Source organism: Artemia sp. Qi Xiang Cuo, chromosome 4, assembly GCF_049724085.1.
Source record: "Artemia sp. Qi Xiang Cuo chromosome 4, ASM4972408v1, whole genome shotgun sequence".
Taxonomy (NCBI): domain Eukaryota; kingdom Metazoa; phylum Arthropoda; class Branchiopoda; order Anostraca; family Artemiidae; genus Artemia; species Artemia sp. Qi Xiang Cuo.
In genome coordinates, this window is record NC_142797.1 from 13,892,629 (window position 1) to 13,916,523 (window position 23,895).

General features: G+C 34.1%; 1 protein-coding gene across 1 annotated transcript in view; it reads right to left on the reverse strand.

The window, feature by feature from the left end:
- The window catches only part of orb2 (cytoplasmic polyadenylation element-binding protein orb2), a 156,409-nt gene that overhangs the window by 15,407 nt on the left and 117,107 nt on the right, over nt 1-23,895 (reverse strand). Inside the window, exons 5-6 of the mRNA XM_089088097.1 lie at nt 9,897-10,107; nt 2,625-2,806 (exon numbers count right to left, since the gene is read on the reverse strand). Coding sequence (XP_088944223.1) covers nt 2,625-2,806; nt 9,897-10,107 — 393 coding nt within the window. The remainder of the gene's footprint in view (nt 1-2,624; nt 2,807-9,896; nt 10,108-23,895) is intronic.

Below are 23,895 nucleotides of genomic sequence, written 5' to 3' on the forward strand. Positions count from 1 at the left end.
GTATTAACTCACGAAAAAAACAGTTTTGATTTTAATAAATTTTAGTCTATCTGACTGCTGCAGCCATTTTACTTTTTTTCTGAATTACTAACCTATAATAGAATACTGCTAGCCTACAATAGCCTGCTATTGTACAAATACAATAGCCTGCTATAATACTAAACAATAGCCTGTACAAACAATAGCCTGCTATAATGCTGCTAGTCTACAAATGGGTCCATGAACTAAAAATCGGTGGGCTAACAAAAAAAAAGCGGAAACTAGAGTCTTCAACAAGTTATTAACGGTGTCACGAATCCTGCAATAAAAAAATGCGTAAACTTCTAATATGCAAGAACACGGTTTAAATATTTATTTTCATACAATTAAAGCTACAATTCTAACCAATTAAACCAAATATTTCCGCCTTTAGAGATTATTATCACATTTGCACGCGATTTTTTTTTTTTTGGAGGTTAGTTAAGTTTGGAGTAAATCATTTGTATATAAACCTCGTTCGATTCTTTTGTGCTTTTCAAAGAAGGGCCTCACTGCAATGCCACAAGAGATGCTGACTTGATCTAAACGTTGATTCCGCTTACTCCAAGGTCTATCGTTCTTTTATAAAATATTTGACCCAGAAATTTATATTAGGCCCTGATATCACATGCAGCGGAGGTCGTCCCTTGATGGTCCTAGGTCAAAAGGACTGTAGAGTCATAAAGAGATTGCCACCTTTTGCACTAACCAGCGTGGGCAGACTAAAGCATAAGTAATAGACCACAGTGGCTAAACGCAATAACAAGAGAACACATAGAACATCGGAAGAGTTGAGGAAAACTCAAGGCAGGAAAAACAAGGGAAAAAATATGCAAATATTTCGGCCGCGTGTCTAATCAGTCCTTGTCGGCCAACCATCTAGGCCAAACGAAAAGCAAGACGTCCCCAGAAGGGACGATGTTGTAAGGAGAGATTAGAGGGAAATGGGAATTCCTTGGGAGGGTGTGAAGAGGGAGGCTTTGAACAGATTGGGATGGACGAGGAGCGTGTGTAGCTGCGTTGGCATCAAGCGGGTGATGCTGCAGTGAGTTAGTAGTAGAAGTTGTAGTTCAAGTGCCTGATGCCCTTTGTTAAAAAAAGCACAAAAAACTTAGCTTTGTACAGGTGATATGTAATTTTCTAAAGAAAAACGACGATTTTTTTATTCGAATCAATCAAAGAAATCCACGCATTGGGAAAAAGAAAAAAACCTGAGTGGATAGTGCCATAAGAAAGTCCGAGGATGCTTAATAATGTAACAATGTTAAGCCTCTACAGTCTAAACAGAACAAACACATAGCAGAATGTTGAAAACCAAGTGTTTTTTTTTTCTGAAGAAAAAAGTCAATGTGAAAAAATAGTTGTTTACAATTTATTTTATGGCCTATTCCAAAATAAATACTATAATAACTAAATAGAAGTCGCTGGAGAGGTCTTCGTGGAGGAACACCATTATTGCCTTATACACCACCTGGCGTGGGAGGACCTAAGTCTAACTAAATGACAACCCCGTCTAAACACAAAAATTAGAAAAAATGTAGGACAACAAAAGAAGCAGGATAATTTACAGGCAGTGAGAACAAGGAAAAAATGCACATATTCCAACCGCGTCCTTTTCAGGTGTGTCATTTCGTACCTTGAATTTCCACCAAAATTTTCATTCTTTTCGTATGGAGGATGGTTCAACGGAGGATTCACCCAAAATATTTGAATTTTTTTTTCTTTTTTTCAAAAAAGAAATTTTTTTTCTTCTTTCATTGTCCTACATTTTCTATGACCGGCCCAAAGATTTAAAAAAGGAATCAAATGGAAATCAAGGACAAGATGACTCTAAAGAAATATTGGGCTTCTTGGTAGAATATCTGGTTTAGCCAATAATATAGACATTGTATGTTTTGTTTATTTTGATTACTATGTGTTTGTGAGTGTTTAAAATAAAATTAACTCGTGTGTTAATTGAATGAGAGTCATTTTGGGTCAGAAAGAGAGGCGCTGTAAAGTGCGAGTGGTTGGGACTTCATTCAGATTTCATGAAATTTATAGATATTGGTAGTTGACTATGTTTTTACGTTTTTTTAGATAGCGTATAAGCACCAGTGTTTTTTCTTGGGGGGGTGGGGGTGGGGGTTGGTCCTAATCACGCATATATGCGTCGGGTTATGAATAAAGCATGCAATAAAATGGTTGATTTTTTCATTTACTTTTTTTTAAAGATTTGTTAATTAAAAGTATGCCACTTCTTAAAAATAATGATTAAATTTTAATCTTGTTTAATTTTAACTTTGCTCTTTTTAGCTAACCCGACTTACACCTCCACGCAGAGGTGGATCTAGAGCAAAATATTGAGAGGGGGAAGAGGGCAATGTAACAAGGGTGCCAATAAGCAAAATCTTGGGGGGTAATGTGGCAAGGGCACCAATAATTGACCAATTTGACAAATTTATTTTAAACAAAGAGTAAAAACGAAAAAAACAAAAAAAAACAAGGAAACCAGAAAAAATATTAAGGGGAGCGGGTCTCCCCAGGTCCCATAGATCCGCCGGTGCCTACATATGATCCATGGTTCAAGTATATACGTGATTTTACTTAGAAGCGAGAGAACTTACTCGTTTATCAATATCCTGATGCTGCAGCTGAACGAATCTTGCAGAAATCGCAGCAATATAACTTTGTTGGTTACTAAACGCAACTCGTCCAGCGCCTTTCGGGTATCTCAATTCTGGGTCTGTATCAATCCCCGCGTAGCAAACCCCTCCATATAAACGGTCCATAATCATAGCTAATTCAACTGCAATAGAAATAAATAAATAAATATACAAAAACAAAAGCAAAAACCGTAAAATAAATAATTATGAATTATGGGTAGACTTCGTAAAATATAATTTGTGTTACCAATTAATAAGCATAAGTTCCTGAAAAAGGCAAAGCAAATTATTTGGGGGTCCGTTATAAATCTGGGGGCTTTAATAATTTTCATCCCTTTTAGAACTCTTAAGCTATTTGAAATGTTGACTTTTTCTTCAGGCCAATCTCATCATTGTTGTTTTATTAGTCACTATTTGTATTATTTGTTTTACTATTTATTTTGTCTTGTATTATTTTAGTGTATTTTTGCCACCTCTCGGACAAGTTTTTTACTTCCCGGGGTGGCTGTCAAAACTGAATATGCTGTTATTTGGTGTGATGAATATATCTTTCTCTATTTTTTTTTATTTATTTATTTATTTATTTTTGACTCTGAACTCGAATTTATCACATATGGGCTTGTGATAGCCATTCTTCAAATAAGTCTTATCTTATCTGACCAGACATTCGACTACTTTAGACGTCTCAACTTTAAAGCATTAGTTTCAATATAACCGTTGCTTTTTCTCGCAACCTATTACTCTGGGTACTTAAATATCCACCGTTTATATTTATTACATGTAAGATATAATTATATATGTATATACTTATAAAAGTTTATCTTAAATACTACAAAATATATTTAATTCTTATAAAAGACTATTTTTGTTGTTAACTAAATTTGCATTTTTTAGAATTTTTGGATTTAGAAAACTAAAAACGACAATCAGAAAAGTTAAGGAAGTTGAGAAACCAATCCTGACCAGATATTTCAATACTTGCAAAGTTTTCACTTTAAAAAATTAGTTTAAAAACAGTTGCTGCTTTTCTGCAGCAACAATAACTCAGTTGTTAGAGCAACAAGAACAACTTTTCTGCAGCAGCAACTCAGTTGCTGCTTTAAAAACTACCTGTTATCCTGACTCATTAAACATTTATTATTTGCATTTATTACTTGTAATATATAATTATGCACAGACTTATTAATTAAAAAATTATTGTTAAAAACTACAAAATACGCCTATACGCCTAAATACGACATTCATAGAAGACAATTTATATTGTATCTTAAAAAGCTTGATCATCGCTAAAAATTTTGCAAGTTTTCCAAAATTTTTCCACGGAAATTAGGAAAACTAAAAATTATAGAAAGCAATAGTTTTAAAACATAATTGGTCCTTTTTTACGACCTATTATTCTGGCTATTCAAATATTTTATATTTACCATTTGAATTTATTCTACACAATCATAAAAATACTTATATGTAAACGTTTATTATAAATAATTGCCAAGTATGCTTAACTTTCGTAAAGTTTAACTTGTTTGGTCTATTAAAAAGCTTGAGCATCTCTAAAAACTTTGGAGGTTAAAGAAATTGTGAAACTTAACCAAAAGAAGTTGTTTGCATACTATTGCTTTTTTCACAATCTATTATTATGGTTATATAACATTTAACAGTTATATTTATTATATAAATTAAATAGCAATATATATGTATACATAAAGTTTATTTGTCAAATAGATATTTATAATGAAAGTTTAGAGATTTTCTAAAAATTGTGGGGGATAAAGAAATCAGGAAACTTACAAAGCATGGAAGGCATCATAACATCTAACCGTCCGGAGCACTAACGTCAGGACATCGACAAAATTCGTCATAACAACGACAAAAAAATCTGTCAGAACCACTAACCGTCACAACATCTAAATTTTTAAACTTTAGTTTTTGGGGGTTTAGGAGGGAAAAGTACCTAGTTTTGGTTACGTATTTAATTCATGCTATGCTTTACCCCCACCCCCCTGATGTGCAAGTACATAGCCGAAATTTGTTTCTAAACTATTATACTTATTACTATTATATATACTTATAAATTATTTTGTCGATGTCCTGACAGGTTTTCATTTTAGATGTTATGACATTTAGTGCTTGGGACGGTTAGTCGAAACGATAGCACCCAGGAAACCAGTTCTGACCGGACCTACTTTAAAGCATTGGCTTAAGAAGATAATAGTTGCTTTTTCTCAAATAATATAATCCTGGCTATTTAAATACTCACTATTTACTTTATCAGTAGTGAGTTTGCTTACAGTAATGCAGAAAGCCTTTTTAATAAAAGGCTTTGTGCATTACAAAATAGTTGATGTATCATTGACATCGAACATAAAAACGCTATCGTCCCTGGACCCATTTTAGATGTACTCACAACTGAAAACCGCGATTTTTCAAAATTAGGAAATAAATAAGAAAAACTGATTAATTAATTTGAGAGCTTTTTTCGCCTGTAAAAATTTAAACATTGATTAACTCTTGATTCCCAAAGACAACTACACCTCCTAGAAAGTTGTGCCTTCTTAAGCTATTTAGTGCCGTATGTTTTTAGCTGATTTTTGGCTGATTTTTCACCCATGTTTTTTTTTTTTTTTAAATTGGCGCCCACTAATACCTAAAACTGCACAGTCGCATATGGAGGACTTTTTTCATTAAAATCGAATTTTCTATTTTTCTAATTTTTTTAAGATATGTCTAAGATTCCACTTAACCAATCAAAACAATAAGATATAATTTTCACTATTCTTGGCACTTCAATTGAATTCCGAAACAAAGAAAAACTTTACACACAAATAAAGTGAAAATTAGCTGTTAGCACTTTATGACCTCTTCTGAACTAAACATTACAATAATAAATTCTCGCTAAGTTATATCATTACAATAAGAAAATTTATATTTATTCGATTTCCAGAGTTGCTCTGTGGCATCAACTGAGGGAGAGGGGCTCCACCTCCCATTTTGCCCCCCTCCAAAAAAAATGGAAAATAGCTTTTTAGGGGTATATTTATTGAAGAATATTTTTTTTGGTATTTTCAATGAAAAATTGGAATTCGACCCCCCCCCTTAAATTTTCGTGAATTGACACTACTGGAGTTGCTTCCAGTTTGATTGCGTGATGATAGTTTAAGTTTAGCAAATTCAACAGTTCATTAAGAGTACCGAAAAAGGTGTAACAGATCGATGTAACGGATCGATCAGAATAGTCAAATAGAACTTTTATGAGTGACACATTAAAACAGTCGTAAAAATTTATATCAAGACCAGAAGAATGCGGAAATAATTATTCCCACTGAAGAATGTTGTTTTTAGATATTGTAATTGAAAAAATAAAAGTTGCCCCCCCCCCAGATATTGAAAAACAATTTGCCCCTCCCCCCTAAATGTTCGTGAATTGCCTCACCACTAGTTTGGAAACAATAGTTCAAGATTAATAAGTTTAACGGTTTAATAAGACTATCACAATAAATCAAACAACTCAGTTTGATCGGAATAGTCAAATAGAACTATTACGAGTGACAGATAAAAACCATCAAAAAATTTGCCAACACCAAAGTGAAAAAAAAAATAATTTCCATGAAAAAGAAAACGCCCCAAAACTGTACGCTAATTACATTCGACTTGACCCTCTTCAATCAATAGAAATTATCCTACATCAATAATATCTGCATTAACACTGCAAAACTATGCGTATAATATAATAATAATAATAATAATAATAATGTATTATTAAAGCTTTTTTACAGCCATATACAAAACAAAAAGAAAAGAAAAAGGATAAATAAAATGAAGACATACTAAAATCACTATCCTCTTAATCAACATTCATACCTTTCAATGCAAAATTTACCACACTTACTACTGTTTGTGGTGAATCTGAACTTAAAATCCTCCGAAGTAGCCAATCATTACCCTCTTTCAAAATTTCTCCCCTTATATGAGAAAATTTCTTCCCTTATATATTGTTGTGTTTTAATGAATTTTCTTTGAGTGACATAATGCATAAATTCATCCTTCGAGTCAATAGGTAGAAATTGACTGTCACCTAAATACTTAATCCACTTGGAAAAAGAAAAAAAATGGAAAAAATACGCGTCCTTTTTGATGGGATAAAAGGTTTACACCCTTCTGTAATGACAGAAAATAAAGTTAATGAATTTAATATGAGCTTTTTTAGAAATTCATGTTTGGAAAAAGGGTTGGACGTTAGTAGATAAAGGAAACTATTAGTGATAAGAATACAATACAAAAAAAATTGACTCGGGCACTTTTAGAGACAGAAGGGGGCTACCCACGTGGAGGGCCAAGACACTGATCTGAGTCACAGGTGTGGCAAACCAAGAGACGGTATATTACGCAGAATGTATTTTACTGTACAAAAAAACGAAATAAAAGGATTTGGGATTTTCTATTGTTATTTATGAACAGCCTTTTGTAATAAAAAGGTCATTGTATTTCCTTCAATAACAGAACATACAATTTTTATACCAAAACCTCCAAATTCCAATTATTTCTGACTTGAAAAAAAAAAATAGAAATAACACTTTTTGAAAAATATACCGTACTGACAATTACCTTGACAACTACATTCGAGATATAGGACAGCCGACTAAACCAATGGTGCAGACATAGCCTATTTCGTTTTAATAGGGTCACTTATGAATATTGTTTGAAAAAAAACTGTCAAATTACATAATTATAATTATTTAAGACAAAAAAGGCATATTTATTTTATTGGCTTCAGTTCTATTTCTCATTCCTATGGTTTAAATGTTTCAACTAGGACAGCGATTTTGTTTATTATTAAATAAAAAAAACAAGTTTTTTAAACTGAAAGTAAGGAGCGACATTAAAACTTAAAACGAACAGAAATTAGTCCTTATTTTACAGGGGCTGGCCCCTAAACACCGCCTCTAAATTTACTATAATTATTTACTTTTTATAAAAAATTTATTTTTTAAAAAAATAAAAAACTTTATAGTAACGATCGAGGCGTTGAGGAGGGGACAGCCCCGTTCATATACGGAATAATTTCTGGTCGTTTTAAGTTTTAATGTCGCTCCTTACTTTCAGTTTAAAAAACTTGTTTTTTTTATTTAATTTCTGATCGTTTTTTAGTTAATGCAGCTTTTATTTGCATAAAAATTGTACTTTTCTTTTGCTAAATGAATGTCTTTACAAATTAACTTACGTAACTAACTTCTATATTCGTATATTTTTCTTCTGGCAAAAATTCAAAGTTGCAGATTTTTGCAGATATGAGCTTGAAACCTATGTAATAGGGTTTTCTGATACGCTGAATCTGACGTTGTGATTTTCATTAAAATTCTTCCACTTGTAGGGGATGTTTCCCCCTCTTTAAAAAATCGAGTAAATTTCCTCAGGCTTGTTGCCTTTGATGAGTAATACTAAACTTAATAAAATTTATATATTTAGAATCAGCATTATAAACACATTCTTTTGATACATTTATTGACATCAAAATTCCGTTTTTAAAAGTTTCGATTACTATTGAGCCGTATCGCTTGTTTTTATTGTTTTTTTTTATTAAGTATATGTTATTACTTATATGTGGGGGTGGGCGGCTTAGTCCATTACACGCTCTTTACGTTTAAAGTTGAAAAAAAATTTGATTCACAAACCCCTGAATCACAAAGGCCGTTTAATTAGAATAGATAGCTCTTTTGAAAGCACTAAAAAAAAACTGTAGCTTAAAGAGCGAGGTATTGACTTGGAGGAGAACCCCCTCACATACGTTATAATTTCTGTTCGTTTTAAGTTCTAATATTCCTTCTTACATTTCAGTTGAAAAAACTTGGTTTTTTTTTATTTAATTTCTGATCGTTTTTTAAATAATGCTTGGAAATCCGGCGCCCCCTTCATAGAAATGTCCCTTACCCCAAAGAAACATCCTCCACGGAAATATTCTCCAGAGTAACTCCCTCCTCTAGCCCCCCTCCAGAAAAAATCCTTCCTGAAAATGGTTGTATACTTCCCAATAACCAATAAATAATGCTGGCAAGTCCGGCGCCCCCTTCATGGCGATTTCCTTCCCCCATGAAAACTTCCTTCATGAACAGATCCTCCAACATAACCCCCGACCCACCCTTCCCTCCCACTAGCAGAAAAAAAACCTCCTGAAAACTTCTGTATACTTCCGAATAACCAATACTATATGTTAACATTGGGTAAAGTTCATATCTTTTAGCCCTCCCTCTGGGTACTTCGGGGGATTAAGTCATCCCAAAAGACATATTTATCATATTTTCGACCATGCTGAACAAAATGGCTATCTCAAAATTTTGATCGGGTGACTTTGGTAAAAAAATAAGCGTGGGAGGGGGCCTAGTTGCCCTCCATTTTTTTTGGTAACTTAAAAAGGGCAATAGAAAATTTAATTTACATTACAATGATCCCTCACACTATATTTTAAAACGACTGGGTTTATACTATCACCCCTGGGGAAAAAAAAAAACAAAAAACAAACGAACAAACAAATAAACACGCATCCGTGATCTTTCTTCTGGCAAAAAATGTAAAAATCCACATTTTTGTAGATAGGAGCTTGAAACCTCTACAGTAGGGTTCTCTGATACGCTGAATATGATGGTGTGATTTTCATTAAGGTTCTATAACTTTTAGGGGGTCTTTCCCCCTTTTTTTGAAAATCAGCCAAATTTTCTCAGGCGCGTAACTTTTGATGGGTAGCTCTAAACTTGATGAAAGTTATATATTTGAAATCAGCATTGAAATCTGATTCTTTTGATATATCTATTGGCATCAAAAACCCGTTTTCTAGAGTTTCGGTTACCATTGAGCCGGGTCGCTCCTTACTTACAGTTCGTTACCACGAACTGTTTGATTCGAAAGAAGGATATAGTGGTCTAGAAAATCGTTAGGGGCCAAAAAAACAACCGTTGAAAATAGTTTTTTGACATTTGGGGTTTTAGATCACGCTCTAAAAGAAAAGCCACTAAAGATGTTGAATTCAAGAAAGTACTCCCCGCCGCAGTATACCAGTGGTCGAATAATACCAAAATTACAAATAATTAATCAGTTGAATAAATCATCAAAAGGATAGCCTCATACCATAGCTTGCAGATAGAATTGATTTTTTACTCTCTTAAAATTTCAAACAGGAGAACCAACGAGAAGGACTTTAATACCTTGGATATCTCATTCAATATTTGGAAGGATTCCAATTACCTGCTTTGAGAGGACGCGGCACACCTCCAACAAAAACTGTTTTCCTTGGATCCAAAGGCAACGATGCGTCAAGGACAAAATCAGCATCCGACAACCTCCATGGCCTGATTTGAACTGGTTTGTCTTTAATAGTTGGGGAAGAAACGCACAAGTACAACTTATCCTCATCTTGAATACACGCGTCTATTAGCTTCTGCACTGAACTTTCGTCCTAAAATATATCAGTCGAGGAATAAGTTTTATAATATAAAAATAAAATATTCAATATATATATATATATATATATATATATATATATATATATATTGAATATATATATATATATATATATATATATATATATATATATATACATACATATATATATATATATATATATATACATATATATATATATATCCCATACAATGTATATATGTATCCCATACAATATTTCACAATTTTGCAGGGGAGGGGTGTACTGTGCCACATTCATAGGGATTAAGAGGAAGGATAAAGAAATTTTCCGCAGGAATAGTCAAAGGATCCATCTACCCCGAAAAATTTATTTCCGGGTCTCGTTAAATTGCAAAAAAAAAATACAAAAATTTTGCTCTAAATATGCACAACTTTTAAGTTTCAATATGGTTCGCATATTGGCATATTTTCACAATATTACGGTTCGCATATTTGTAATCGCATATTAAAATGGGTTGTGACATGAATTTGTAGTAGTTATATTTTATAGTTATAGTTATATATTTTAATTATAGTTGTGGTAACGTGGTTTTCATGGTATTTAAGTGGATGTAGTGGTGGATGCCTTTATTCTCCCTTTAGAGAGATAGATAGATAGATATTTATTGCAACAAAAGCCTTTTCGGGCCGTGGCAAAATAACAAAACAAAAATAAATACAAAAAAAAACACACAATAAATTACTCACAATTCATCAAAAAAGTTTCTCTATGTGCCATACCCACTCTTACAAATTTACCCAACCTTCTAAAATCATCAAAATTTCTACTTTTTAAAAATTTTTCAAGCCAATCCACCCCTCCAAAATCTGTTGAAAACACTTCCCTCCTCAAATTTCTTAACTCCTGGCATGTACCCATAAAATGGATAAGATCTTCCTCCTCTCCACACATAGGACACTGGTAAGGACAATTTTTAATCCTATAATTCCCAATATATTTCCTCCTTTCTCCAATACCCAAAAAATTACCACGAACCGAAATTACCCATTTTAAATCCTCACTACTCATCCCCGCTTTAAAGTAAACTTCCTCCCCCCAAACCTCCTTTGCCAGCCCATACAGCCCCAGGGACAAACTATAGGGGAGATAAACTATAACCCTTAGGTAATTAAACTTAGGTAGCGTGCCTTATGCTATGACCGGACTAATGAGGTGTACCAGCTGGGTATTTTCGAGAGAATAACTTTAGATTGAAGAGAGGTTGGCTATAACACAATACTCTTATTCAGTTAACATATACTGATACAAGGTTTGATAAAAAATATATATTCTACTGGGACTGGCTGTCCCAAATAGACCACAAGTCCCTGAAAACTATAATAATATATAATAAGATACTTAGACACTTACAATATTTCGACAATATTCCAAGGTATTCCTAATAAGGTAATAAACGGGCAGAGGTTCGCCCTGCATGTCAAGAGTGTCCCACCTCAGTCTAAAAAATCTGAATATATATATATATATATATATATATATATATATATATATATATATATATATATATATATATATATATATATATATATATATATATATATGAAAAACCAACCGCGTCCATCCGGTTCATTGACGCACTTAGCCAGAAAATTGGTTATTGAGCAAGTTCCCTCCAAGCTTACACATTCCAGGATGTGTATCTTTATCTTAATAAAAAGTAATATTTCGAAACTTTGTATTTGCGTCTTGGTATTTTTACTAAATTCCAAATTGGCTTAATTAAAAGCTGTACCACAATACTCCCTATTTAAAGATGAGTTGTCTCAACTCTCAATATTTAACTTTTAGAACGACTAAACTTTTGTTTACAGCTATTATGCTGCCATCTTTGGGTCATTATGTGCATATACCCTCAATGGGTTTCTTTAGGGTCATGTTTGTGGTCTAATATAAACTTTTTCATGGCCTCGTCAATTTTTACCTCTGTTTCTACAAGGATTATAGCCTGCTCTGAATTTTCAGGTTTCCGTGATAATATTAGTATTAATAGCTTTTTTGGTAAACCTTGGGTAAAAGTAATTGTACTTTCTGTACTGTCTCGTCATTTCCACCTTTCTCTAATTGTAAGCATAAAGATCTACAAATTTTGTCGGCATATTCCCTGATACTAGTTGAGGTATTGCATGTCACTACCTCTGTTCTTAGCCTCTCAGAGATGCTTGTCTCTATAAATCTTGTTTTAAAAGATTCAATTAGAGTACTGATGTCCTTGGGTTCTTTTTCCTTAATTGCCTCAAAATGTTTAAGGGCGCTTCCCTTTAATCTGGCTGCAACGCATTGCTCTTTGACCTAATCCTCAAACGATTCAGTTAATTCGTCGAAAATTTTCAATTTTTCGATAAACTCATCTTCATCTGAGATTCACACATTTTTAAGCATATTTTTTGCAATTTTCAGTACCGTTGATCGGGAACTAATGTTTTACTCTGGTAAAGCCATTTTATTTCAATCTACTATTTTTATCTAGCCCTCTCGACTCAGTTTTTCCAACGGCCACCAGTTGTGGTAACGTGGTTTTTATGGTATTTAAGTGGATGTAGGGGTAGATGCTTTTATTCTCCCTTTATAGGGGAGACAAACTATTGCCCTAAGGTAATTAAACTTTGGTAGCGTGCCTTAGGCTATGACCGGACTAATGAGGCGTACCAGCTGGGTATTTTCGAGGGACTAAATGTAGATTGAAGAGAGGTTGGCTATAACACAATACTTTTATTCAGTTAACATATACTGATACAAGGTTTGATAATAAATATATATTCTACTGGGACTGGTTGTCCCAAGTAGACCACAAGTCTCAGAAAACTATAATAATATATAATAAGATACTTAGACACTTACAATATTTCGACAATATTCCAAGGTATTTCTAATAAGATAATAAACAGGCAGAGGTTCGCCCTGCAAGTCAAGAGTGTCCCATCTCAGTCTCAAAAATCTCAGTATATATATATGAAAAACCAACCGCGCCCATCCGGTTCATTGACGTAATTAGTCAGGAAATTGGTTATTGAGCAAGTTCCCTCCAAGCTTACGCATTCCAGGATGTGTATCTTTATCTTAATAAAAAGTGGTATTTCGAAACTTTGTATTTGCGTCTTAATATTTTTAATAAATTCCAAATTGACTTAATTAGAAAGCTTTACCACATAGTTATATAGTTTAGTTATAGTTATATATTTTAGTTATAGTTATACAGTTTAGTTATAGTTATATTTTTCGACTTTGTGTGCAAAAACAAATACATGAATATACAACCAGTGTGGCTTTCCAACACAGAGGACTATTCTAGTCGTAAAACATACAAAGCTGACTTCATCTTAATCTCACCTCTTTTTGCAACAAATGAAAAGAGCGCATATTTTGGAAAGTTCCGTTAAAAACTTGAAACTGATTTCAAAATAACATGAACATTTTGAAAATCGGCAAAGAGCTTGAACTGTTAATTGACTGTATTTGTTGGGTTCAAGTGCGTTTGAAAATATTATTTATGTAACAACTATAACTGAAATGTCTACCGCTGATAAAGAAAATAAATAAATAAATCAAATAAGAAAAAATGAGTAGACCTTAGTTAGATCGTAAAAAATCTAACCATTTTATTAATACTATTTTTTCTCTTTTTTTTATTTTTTTGTCTGCAAACACTGTTAACAATTGTTTAGTATAACAGGCCTAGCTAGATGGGCTACTGATATATCAAATGTGTACAAATGGCCAAATAGGCGAGGGTTTATGTGACTGGATTTCATCCTTTCTACTGTTTCTTAGCAACGAAATTGAGTCCCAAACCTATTGAGAAGAATCAAGTAACTTTTCTCGGCCAATAAAGTTCCTCTGGGATAATGATTCCAGATGTTTCATCTCGGATCATCCTAGTCTCTTCTAGTTTTACAATTTGTATGGTAACTTTTCTTCCGTTGTATCTCCCTTTGACAAAAATGACAATTCCATTTCCTCGTGCCATAGCTTAATCTGGCTCAAGCAATATTCATCATTAAACATCTCAATACTTGTCCTTAATCTCTTTACGGGGTTACAGCTTCCCCTGGAAGCATGGCTAATATTGGATGGCACACCATCACCTTCTTATTACGGTTATGATACTGTTCTCCGTTGCAAACATGAGTTATTGTTTCCATATTCATAATATCTTTAGAACCAAGAATAAGTTTGTACCAATCGGAACTTGCGTCTCTTGGTTGAAATATAATTGGAAAAGCTCCAAAAAAAAACACTACTTGGGATACTACCTGCAAACATAAATTTGTACACATTGTTAAATCCCCAAATAACAGCTACGTTTTGTAGATAATTTAGTAGTCCGTAGTCAAAAATTTTCTTTACCTAACTCATGTAGTAAAGCATATGCATTATACCTGAAGCACGGTAAACTACAGTGTTAATTCCAACCATCGCTTTTGTACAATCAGTGTCATGTTTTCAAGCTGCTTTGTATTCCACTTCACTGACCGTAGTTACGTACATAAGCGTTAGGTTTGTACATTTTATGGTAGGAGCATGAAATTTGGCAGACATGTGCTGAAAAATATGAAGAGTCTGACTGGGGACAGAACCATATTTTCTGACGCGATTATCGCTCCGTTTTGCGTTTTTCCGCGTGGGAAAAAACTGTTGACTTTCAGAGTGCCTGGGTTTGAAACGTTTGTTGTGAGGGGTACTGAGTTTGTCTAATATTTTTTGTGGCTTGGTTTAAAAAATATATTTGGAATTTGGTTTCATTTATTCGATTGTCCTACACCTTTTTTTTGTTTGGGGGGGAGGGGTCTCATAAAAATCGCTTTTTGTTTGGGTCTTTTAATTATTGTTTTTTTTCTCTTCTTTGTTTTGTGTGTGTGTGTGTGTGTTGAGTCAACTCTTAGTATTCCTCGAATTGAAGCATCTGGGTCTCCTAATCCCGCAACTTTCGATGTTAAAGATGAGACAAGTGCATCAGTCGATAGCTACGATTTGGCTGTTTTCCCAGGTATATTTTGTCGCTAGTTAATTAGGAAGATATAGGCTAAGGGAGAAGAACCTATCACCTTATCAAATGACTTAGAGTTAAATGGCCAGTACCCGGAGATCAAATTAAATGCGGTTTAGCGAATAATTTGATACATCGTCTCATCTGTGCAATAAAGCAACTGCTTCTATTAGCGTCCTATGCAGCACCAAGCCAACAGAGGGCAACACAAGCTGATGTGCACGCTACCCCTCCATCATTTAAAGGAAATTGGAACTTCATAGCGGGGGCAAAGATAAGGATTCTTATGGGCAAAAATGATAAATGTGTGTGTTATATACATTTATTGTTGTTTTTATTTTATTTTGGTGAAATCTATTTGCCCTTATTATTTCGGTTTAACAAGTTCAACTGGTGTACAACTTGTATCGTTTTAAGCACTTTGTACATTTTGATTTCTTGTTTCTTTTACCCTTTTTCAGCTGGTTGATCTTTATCATAGAAAAAGAACGTCAGAACCTCTTTCATTTTCATTTTTTTCAGATGGTTGATATTTATCATAGAACCGCTTTGGTCTCTTTATGAGGCTGATTATGACTAAGCAACAAGTGTATTTTCGATTTCTTGCTTCTTTTTCTTTTATTTTTTTTCAGCTGGTTGATATTTATCATAGAACCGCTTTGGTCTCTTTATGGGGCTGATTATGACTAAGCAACAAGTGTATTTTCGATTTCTTGCTTCTTTTTCATTTTTTTTTTTCAGCTGGTTGATATTTATAATAGAACCGCTTTGGTCTCTTTACGGGGCTGATTATGACTTTAAGTAAAACTATCATTTAGAGCTCGTTCTTTACTATAAAATTGAAAATTTAGCAAAACTTTACCGCAGAATACAACACAAACCGTTTTAATCATTCTCTAACGTGAGCAGCTTAGCGCAGCGGAAGTGCACTGGGTGTTTGCCCGGGAGAAGGATGGATCGAAACTTCATTAAACCTCGCTGGGCCGAAGGTCTAGCGTTCTTTGGTTAGGCTTCGATCCACCGACCTCTGAAGCTGCTCTGAAGATTTTTATCAAGAAAACTGATCCACAGTTGCCAGTCCCTACTTTGGAAGCGTTTCATTAAACATACAACATTTCGTGTGGATATTACTGTGAAGTTTTACCAGAGCATTTTTAGTCGACTTTTCAACAACATCCGCTCTTTTATAGAGAATTTTAATCTGTAATTTTGAATATTTTTTGCAATCCTGGTAAAACATTCGTAAAATATTTCTCAATTTACAAAGATCAGCCTGCATTTTTGCCATCTTCTTGGACTTCTGAATGTAAACTTTTACTTCGTCTTTATGCGTTCTTTGGAACAACCTCGTAGAGGTTTTGATTTTTTCATTATAGCTTTTGTCACCCCAGTATCTACCCATTATTCTGGTAGTAACTTTTTCTTATATTTTTTTGGTAATCTTCCTCATTGTGATAACACTCCTTGCTGTTTTGTTTGGCTCTCTCAATTTTTACTTTTCTATACGCTTTTCTGTTCGTTTTAATGTTTGATATTGCTCCTTACTTTCAGTTGCAAGACTTGTTTTTTTTATTATTTAATTACTTACGGATAGTAATATTCAAAGGAAAACACGCGGAGAAAGTGTTTTAAATAAAAGTAAAGAGTCTCACTAGGTTGTGCCAACTACAGCAATTATGATTTTTCAAAACATATTTTAAACTTTTTGTTACTATATGTTTCGTTTTGTCTTTTACTTGATTGCGGCTATAGCTACAACCATCATTTAGAGCTCGTTCTGTACTATAAAACCTGGATTGACAACACAGATTATGTAAACCCTGATTACAAACAGGAAAAAGCCTACGGCTTTTTCTTCTTTGGAATAGTAAGAGACGACTCTCAAAGAATCAGGCAGCTAAGTAAGTCCAATGTATGCAATGGTTTGTTCTTCTAATGATCGTCTTTTAATATAACTTTACCACGAACTGTTTGACTGCTTCAAAAATCAAGTATCTTTGAAAAGACTGCAGTATGAAGCATCAAAAATAGTTTTTAGTGGAAAAATTTATTCTGTTTTAAAAATAATTTGTTTAAGTTACAAAAGGTTTTTAACCCCATTAATTTTCTTTAAAATGAGCCATTGATCAACTCTCTACGATGTTCCAGTGCCAAGCTATCTGTGGAAAAGAAAAAAAAAAGAAAAAAAGGTGCCGGTTAGGTAGAATGCTTTAGTAGCTGCCATTTTTCTTGATTTTCAAGGCAATATATTTCCCTCGCTGTTCAAGCCAAGGGACAGAAACTTTCCTATACAAGTATTTCGGACAAGGCAGTTCTAATGGTGTACTTTTTGTTTTGATCTGACTCTTTTTTTAGGAGTTATGAGCTTTTATATTTCTTAACATTGGACGCGATCGTCTCTTACTAGGTTGCTAGCTACCGCTGCAACCCGGATGACAGAAAAAAATGACGTTGAATATTCATTTTTCAATATTTTTTCATCAAGAATTTATACAATAAACTTTTACCAATAAAATGAGTTGAAATAACAATCAATATTCCTAAATTGGCTTCAAATTATGATTCTTCCTCAGTAGGCAGTTACTTTTTTTAGATTTGTTTTCAAATCGGTTAGTATTGGCTGGAGTTTGTTCTTTACTAGACATTTTATAACGGAATAAATATGATTTCTTATATAGTTTATTCTATAAAATAATAGAGGAGAAGAAATTGTTAATTGCCCCATAATCGTATGGGATAATTTTCACACATTTTTATTACGTCTTTGAGTTCAAAACACTCTGTGGTAACAGTGTCGCTCTCTGTTATTAAATCGTAATGTTCTTGCCAATCATCCGATTTCCTTTGTTTTCTCACCATATTTGTTTTAAACATTTTGTTTAAGGAATAAAGGTTAATAAAGGTATTTTTTAGAGCTTCGGAACTAAGCATGAATATTAAAATTAGTTACTATTAAAAGGCTTGCAGTTCTAGTATCTTCTTGACTTTAATATTACAGATTAAAAAGATTATTTTGCATTTTTCAGTTTGAGGTAAAAACCAACTATTTCTTCATAAAATCGGCAATTTCCTCTGAAAACTAATTCTAAGCAATGACGTTATAAACCAGCTTCAGTTTTATCTGTCCGATCATTTGCTATTACAAATAATGGTATGCCTCATGCTTTTGTTGCTTTTTTTTAATCAGTTAAGGATCAGTAAACCAATAAATGATCGTCCTTATTGCTGACGATAATGATGATAATGTTGGCGTCTGTAGACTACAGTTTTAGTGACTAAAACTTCCTTATGAGCAAAATTGAAAACATGTGCTCTATTACGTATGTATGTGGCTTACCTAAATAATTTATATCTACTGAGGAAGGAGAAAAAGGGTTCCAAGAAACTGAATATAAAGGGCAAGCTTACAAATGATAGGAAGGGAATCATTTAAATTTTGTTTGATATCTATAATTCTGTCCAAAATGCTTAACAATGAATAAATTAGCTTATTTTTGCTTATTTTGCTGTGTTATTTTTGCTTATTTATAGGTGGTGGACGGTTGAGTTCGACATGATGCATATTAATTTCTATTTGTTTTGGGTTTTATTTATTCTTTGACAGTAATTCCTGGTCATCTTAAGGTTGGATTATTACAGGACTTTCTTTCTGCTCGTTTTGATTTTTAACATGGCTACTTACTTTTTTTTCACTTTTTTTCGGAAATAATCGCACGAAATAATACTATCATCGTTCTTACTGATATTTTCTTTTCTTCTTTTTTTGCATAGTAAAAATTTCGGTTTTCTGTTTTCGGATTTCTGTTTTCTGTTTCCTGTTTTCCATTTTTAATCGCAAAAATATAATCCAATTTTTAATCGCATACAATCGGTAATATCTGACGTTTTCTAAAACTTAACGTCCTCGCAAAACCTGAGCTTCAGCAAGGCAATTTTACCCGCTACCAGTTTTTAACAGTTTTAAAAAGCTACTGACCTCATTTCATGTCTCAATTACACCAATATTTTTGTCGTGCATAGCACGAATAACTTTAGTATGTTTATTCTTGTATACCCTACAATGTGAAGACCTTTGGCAAAGTTCTTTAATCGGCCGAATCAAACACTTGCCCATAATCTGTAAAGCTTAAGAGTAAAGGGATTGGACGAACTCACTCACCAAACTCATAAATCAAAACTTTTTATTATAATATCCATACTTCTCTGAACGGCGCGAAAACAATAACATAACGAAAAATATTGATGACTAACACAATAAATTAAATTGAGGCTAAAAAAGGTCCTTTTTGATTAAACATAATTTTATAACAAGATATTCAATGTATTTTCTAAATTTCAAAACATGATTTTCCTTTTTTGAAATATGTACAAAAAATAAAAATAACAGCCACTTCATCTGTAAGATTTTATCTAACACTTTTTAAAAAGCAGTTTTTTAAGGGAGGGAGGAGACCTCTCCTCCCCTTCCCAGCTCATTTTCGATAAGTCTAAAATAAACTCTAATGAATAATTCACAACCAAAATAGTTCTTTCCTGCTTTTTTAACTGCCTTTTTTAACCCATTAAGGAGGGCAAGTGGGCAGTTCCCATGAGTTTTGGAATTAAATATGGTTAATATTTTTTGAGGGGAGGGAGGACCAGGGGCCAGGTCCCATGATTTTTGGAATAAAATATCGTTAGTATGCTGTTTTTGGGAGAGAGGCGTTGAGGAGGGGACAGCCCATTTCATATATGGAATAATTTCTGTTCGTTTTAAGTTTTAATGTTGGTCCTTATTTCCAGTTGAAAAAAACTTTTTTTTATTTAATTTCTGATCATGTTTTGAATAATGCAAGGAAATCCGGCCACACTTCCACAGAAAAATCCCTCCTTCCCATGGATATAAAAATTTAAGTTTTTATTGTTTTAAAAAATAAAGTTGTGAGAAAGAGTCCAACTTTAGTCTAAAGAGCGAGGTGTTGAGGAGGGGACAGCCCCTTTCATAAACGGAATAAGTTCTGTTCGTTTTAAGTTTTAATGTCGGTCCTTACTTTTAGTTAAAAAACTTGTTTTTTTTTATTTAATTTCTGAGCGTTTTTAAATTAATGTAGGTTTTGATTTTGGCTCACCATACATGAATAATTAAAACAAAATTTGTATATTAATTCTACTTTTATTTGGTTAAACGACTTCCTCGAAAGTTGTTTAATTTTATTTACGAACGTTTTTATTAGTAATAAATATACCTAACTTACGAATTAACTTCTAAGTAACGAACTTCTATATTCATATATTTTTAATACGTATCTTAGGGGTTCGCCCCCGAGTCAATACCTCGCTCTTTACACAAAAGTTCGAATTCTGTTCCAATTCTTTAAAAATGACCCCTTAATCACAAAGGCCGTTAATTAGAATAAATAGCTCTTATGAAAGTACTAAAAAATATTGTGTGTAAAGAGCGAGGTATTGACAAGGGGGCGAACCCAGATCATATACGTCATGTTGCTCCTATCTTTCAGTTGAAAAACTTGTTTTTTATATTTAATTTCTGGTCTTTTTTTTTAATAATTAAAAAAAAAACTTTCCGAAAAATAAGTTTTTCAAATAAAATTAAAGGCCATTTTAAACTAAAGCTCAGGAGATACAAATACCTGTTAAAATTCAAACTCAAAACGACCAGAAATTACTATTAAAGAATAAATGAAACCCAAAACGAACAGAAATTAAATAAACAATCATAGCAAAAAACATACAACAAGTAACAATATAAATGAATAAATAGATCTTAAAGCGAGTAATGCTTAGATTGAATATGAATAATATGAATGAATAAATAGATCTTAAAGCGAGTAATGCTTAGATTGAATATGAAATGTTTGGGGGAATGAGGGGCGTGGGGGGGGAGCTAGTTGCCCTCCAATCACTTTCGACTATTAAAAAGGACACTAGCCCTTTGAATTTCCAATTGAATGTGCCTATTTTGAAGTTTCTACGACGACGCCTTCTATAAAAACCTTATATGCCCCCAGGGCATAACTTAAAACTCTTGCCCTGATGGTTGTGGGGGATTATCCTCCTTAAAAACGAATTTTATATCTGGAAATCAATTACGCTGAACAAAATGGTTATCTCAAAGGTTTGATTGGATGTGCTTGGGGGAATGATGGGCGTGGGGGGGGAGCTAGTTGCCCTCCAATCCCTTTCGACTATTAAAAAGGGCATGAGCCCTTTAATTTCCAATCGAATGAGCCTGTTTTGAAGTTTCTACGACAACGCCTTCTATAAAAACCTTATATGCCACCAGGGCATAACTTAAAACCCTTGCCCTGAGGTTTGTGGGGGATTGTTCTCCTCCAAAACATATTTTCTATCTGGAAATCAACTACACTGAACAAATTGGCTATCTCAAAAGTTTGATTGGATGTGTTTGGGGAAACGCGGGGCGGGGGGGGGGGGCTAGTTGCCCTCCAATCACTTTCGACTATTAAAAGGGCACTAGCCCTTTAATTTCCAATCGAATGAGCCTGTTTTGACGTTTTTACGACTACGACTTCTATAAAAACCTAATATGCCCCCAGGGCATAACTTAAAACCCTTGCCCTGAGGGTTGTGGGGGAGTGTCCTCCTCAAAAATATATTTTCAATCTGAAAATCAATTATGCTGAACAAAAATGGCTATCTCAAAATTTTGATTGGATGTGTTTGGGGGAATGATGGGCATAGGGGGGGCTAGTTGCCCTCTAATCACTTTTGACAATTAAAAAGGGCACTATCCCTTTGAATTTCCAATCTAATGAGCCTTTTTTGAAGTTTCTATGACAACGCCATCTATAAAAACCTTGTATGCCCCCAAGGCATAACTTAAAACCCTTGCCCTGAGGGTTGTGGGCGATTGTCCTCCTCAAAAACATGTTTTCTATCTGAAAATGAACTACGCTGAACAAAATGGCTATCTCAAAATTTTTATTGGATGTGTTTGGGGGAATGATGGGCGTGGGGGGGGCTAGTTCCCCTCCAATCACTTTCGACAAATAAAAAGGGCACTATCCCTTTGAATTTCCAATCGAATGAGCCTTTTTTGAAGTTTCTACGACAACGCCTTCAATAAAATCCTTATATGCACCCAGGGCATATCTTAAAACCCTTGCCCTGAAGGTTCTGGGGGAGTGTCCTCCTCAAAAACATATTTTCTATCTGGAAATCAACTACGCTGAACAAAATGGCTATCTCAAAATTTTGATTGGAGGTGTTTGGGGAAATGATGGGTGTGGGGGGGGGGGCTAGTTGCATTCCAATCACTTTCGACTATTAAAAAGGGCACTAGCCCTTTAATTTCCAATCGAATGAGCCTGTTTTGAAGTTTCACGACAACGTCTTCTATAAAAACCTTATATGCCCCCAGGACATAACTTAAAACCCTTGCCTCGAGGTTTTTGTGGGAGTGTACTCATGAATATTTTTTTTTCTATCTGGAAATCAACAACGCCGAACAATTTGGCTCTCTCAAAATTTTGATTGGCTGGGTGTGGAGGAATGATGGGCGTGGGGGGGGGGGGAGGGGGGCTAGTTACACTCCAATCACTTTCGACTCTTAAAAAGGGCACTAGCTCTTTAATTTCCAATCGAATGAGCATGTTTTGAAGTTTCTACGATAATGCCTTCTATAAAAACCCTATATGCCCCCAGGGCATAACTTAAAACCCTTGCCCTGAGGGCTGTGGGTGAATTTCCTCCTCAAAAATTTATTTACTGTCTGGAAATAAACTACGCTTAAAAAAATGGCTATCACAAATTTTTGATTGGAGGTGTTTGGGGGATTAATGGGCGGGGGGGGGGGGGCTAGTTGCCCTCCAATCACTTTTGACTATTAAAAAGGACACTAGCCCTTTAATTTCCAATCGATTGAGCCTGTTTTGAAGTTTCTACGACTACGCCTTCTATAAAAACCCTATATGCCCCAAGGGCATAACTTAAAATCCTTGCCCTGAGGGTTGTGGGGGAGTGTCCTCCTCAAAAATATATTTTCTATCTGGAAATCAACTACGCTGAACAAGATGGCTATCTTAAAATTGTCATTGAATATGTTTGGGGAATGATGCGCGCGGGGGGGAGGGGGGCTAGTCACACTCCAATCACTTTCGACTATTAAAAAGGGCACTAGCTCTTTAATTTCCAATCGAATGATCCTGTTTTGAAGTTTCTACGACAATACCTTCTATAAAAACCTTATATGTCTTTTCTGTCTGGAAATCAACCTTTTCTGTCTGGAAATCAACTACGCTGAACAAAATGACTATCTCAAAATTTTGATTGGATGTGTTTGGGGGAATGATGGGCGTGGGGGGCTAGTTGCCATTCAATCACTTTCGACTACTAAAATAGTCCGTAGAACTCTCGATTTTAAATCAAATAAGCCCTCTTTGAAGTTTCTACGACGACCCCTTCCATATGAAGTGCCTCTGGAAAAAAAATAAATAAATAAATAATAATAAAACATTGGAGCCGTATGGCCTTTACTATAGGCAACGCTACAGCGTTGCCTCTGATAATGCTGGGAAATCCGGCACGCCCTTCATAGAAATGTCCCTTCCCCCATGAAAACTTCTCCCACGGAAAGATCCTCCCATGTAATCCCCACAAAAATCCACATTTTTGCAGATAGGAACTTGAAACCTCTAAAGTAGGGTTCTCTGACGCGCTGAATCTGATGATGTGATTTTCATTAAGGTTCTATATCTTTTAGGGGGTGTTTCCCCTTTTTTCGAAAACCAGGCAAATTTTCTCAGCCGCGTAACATT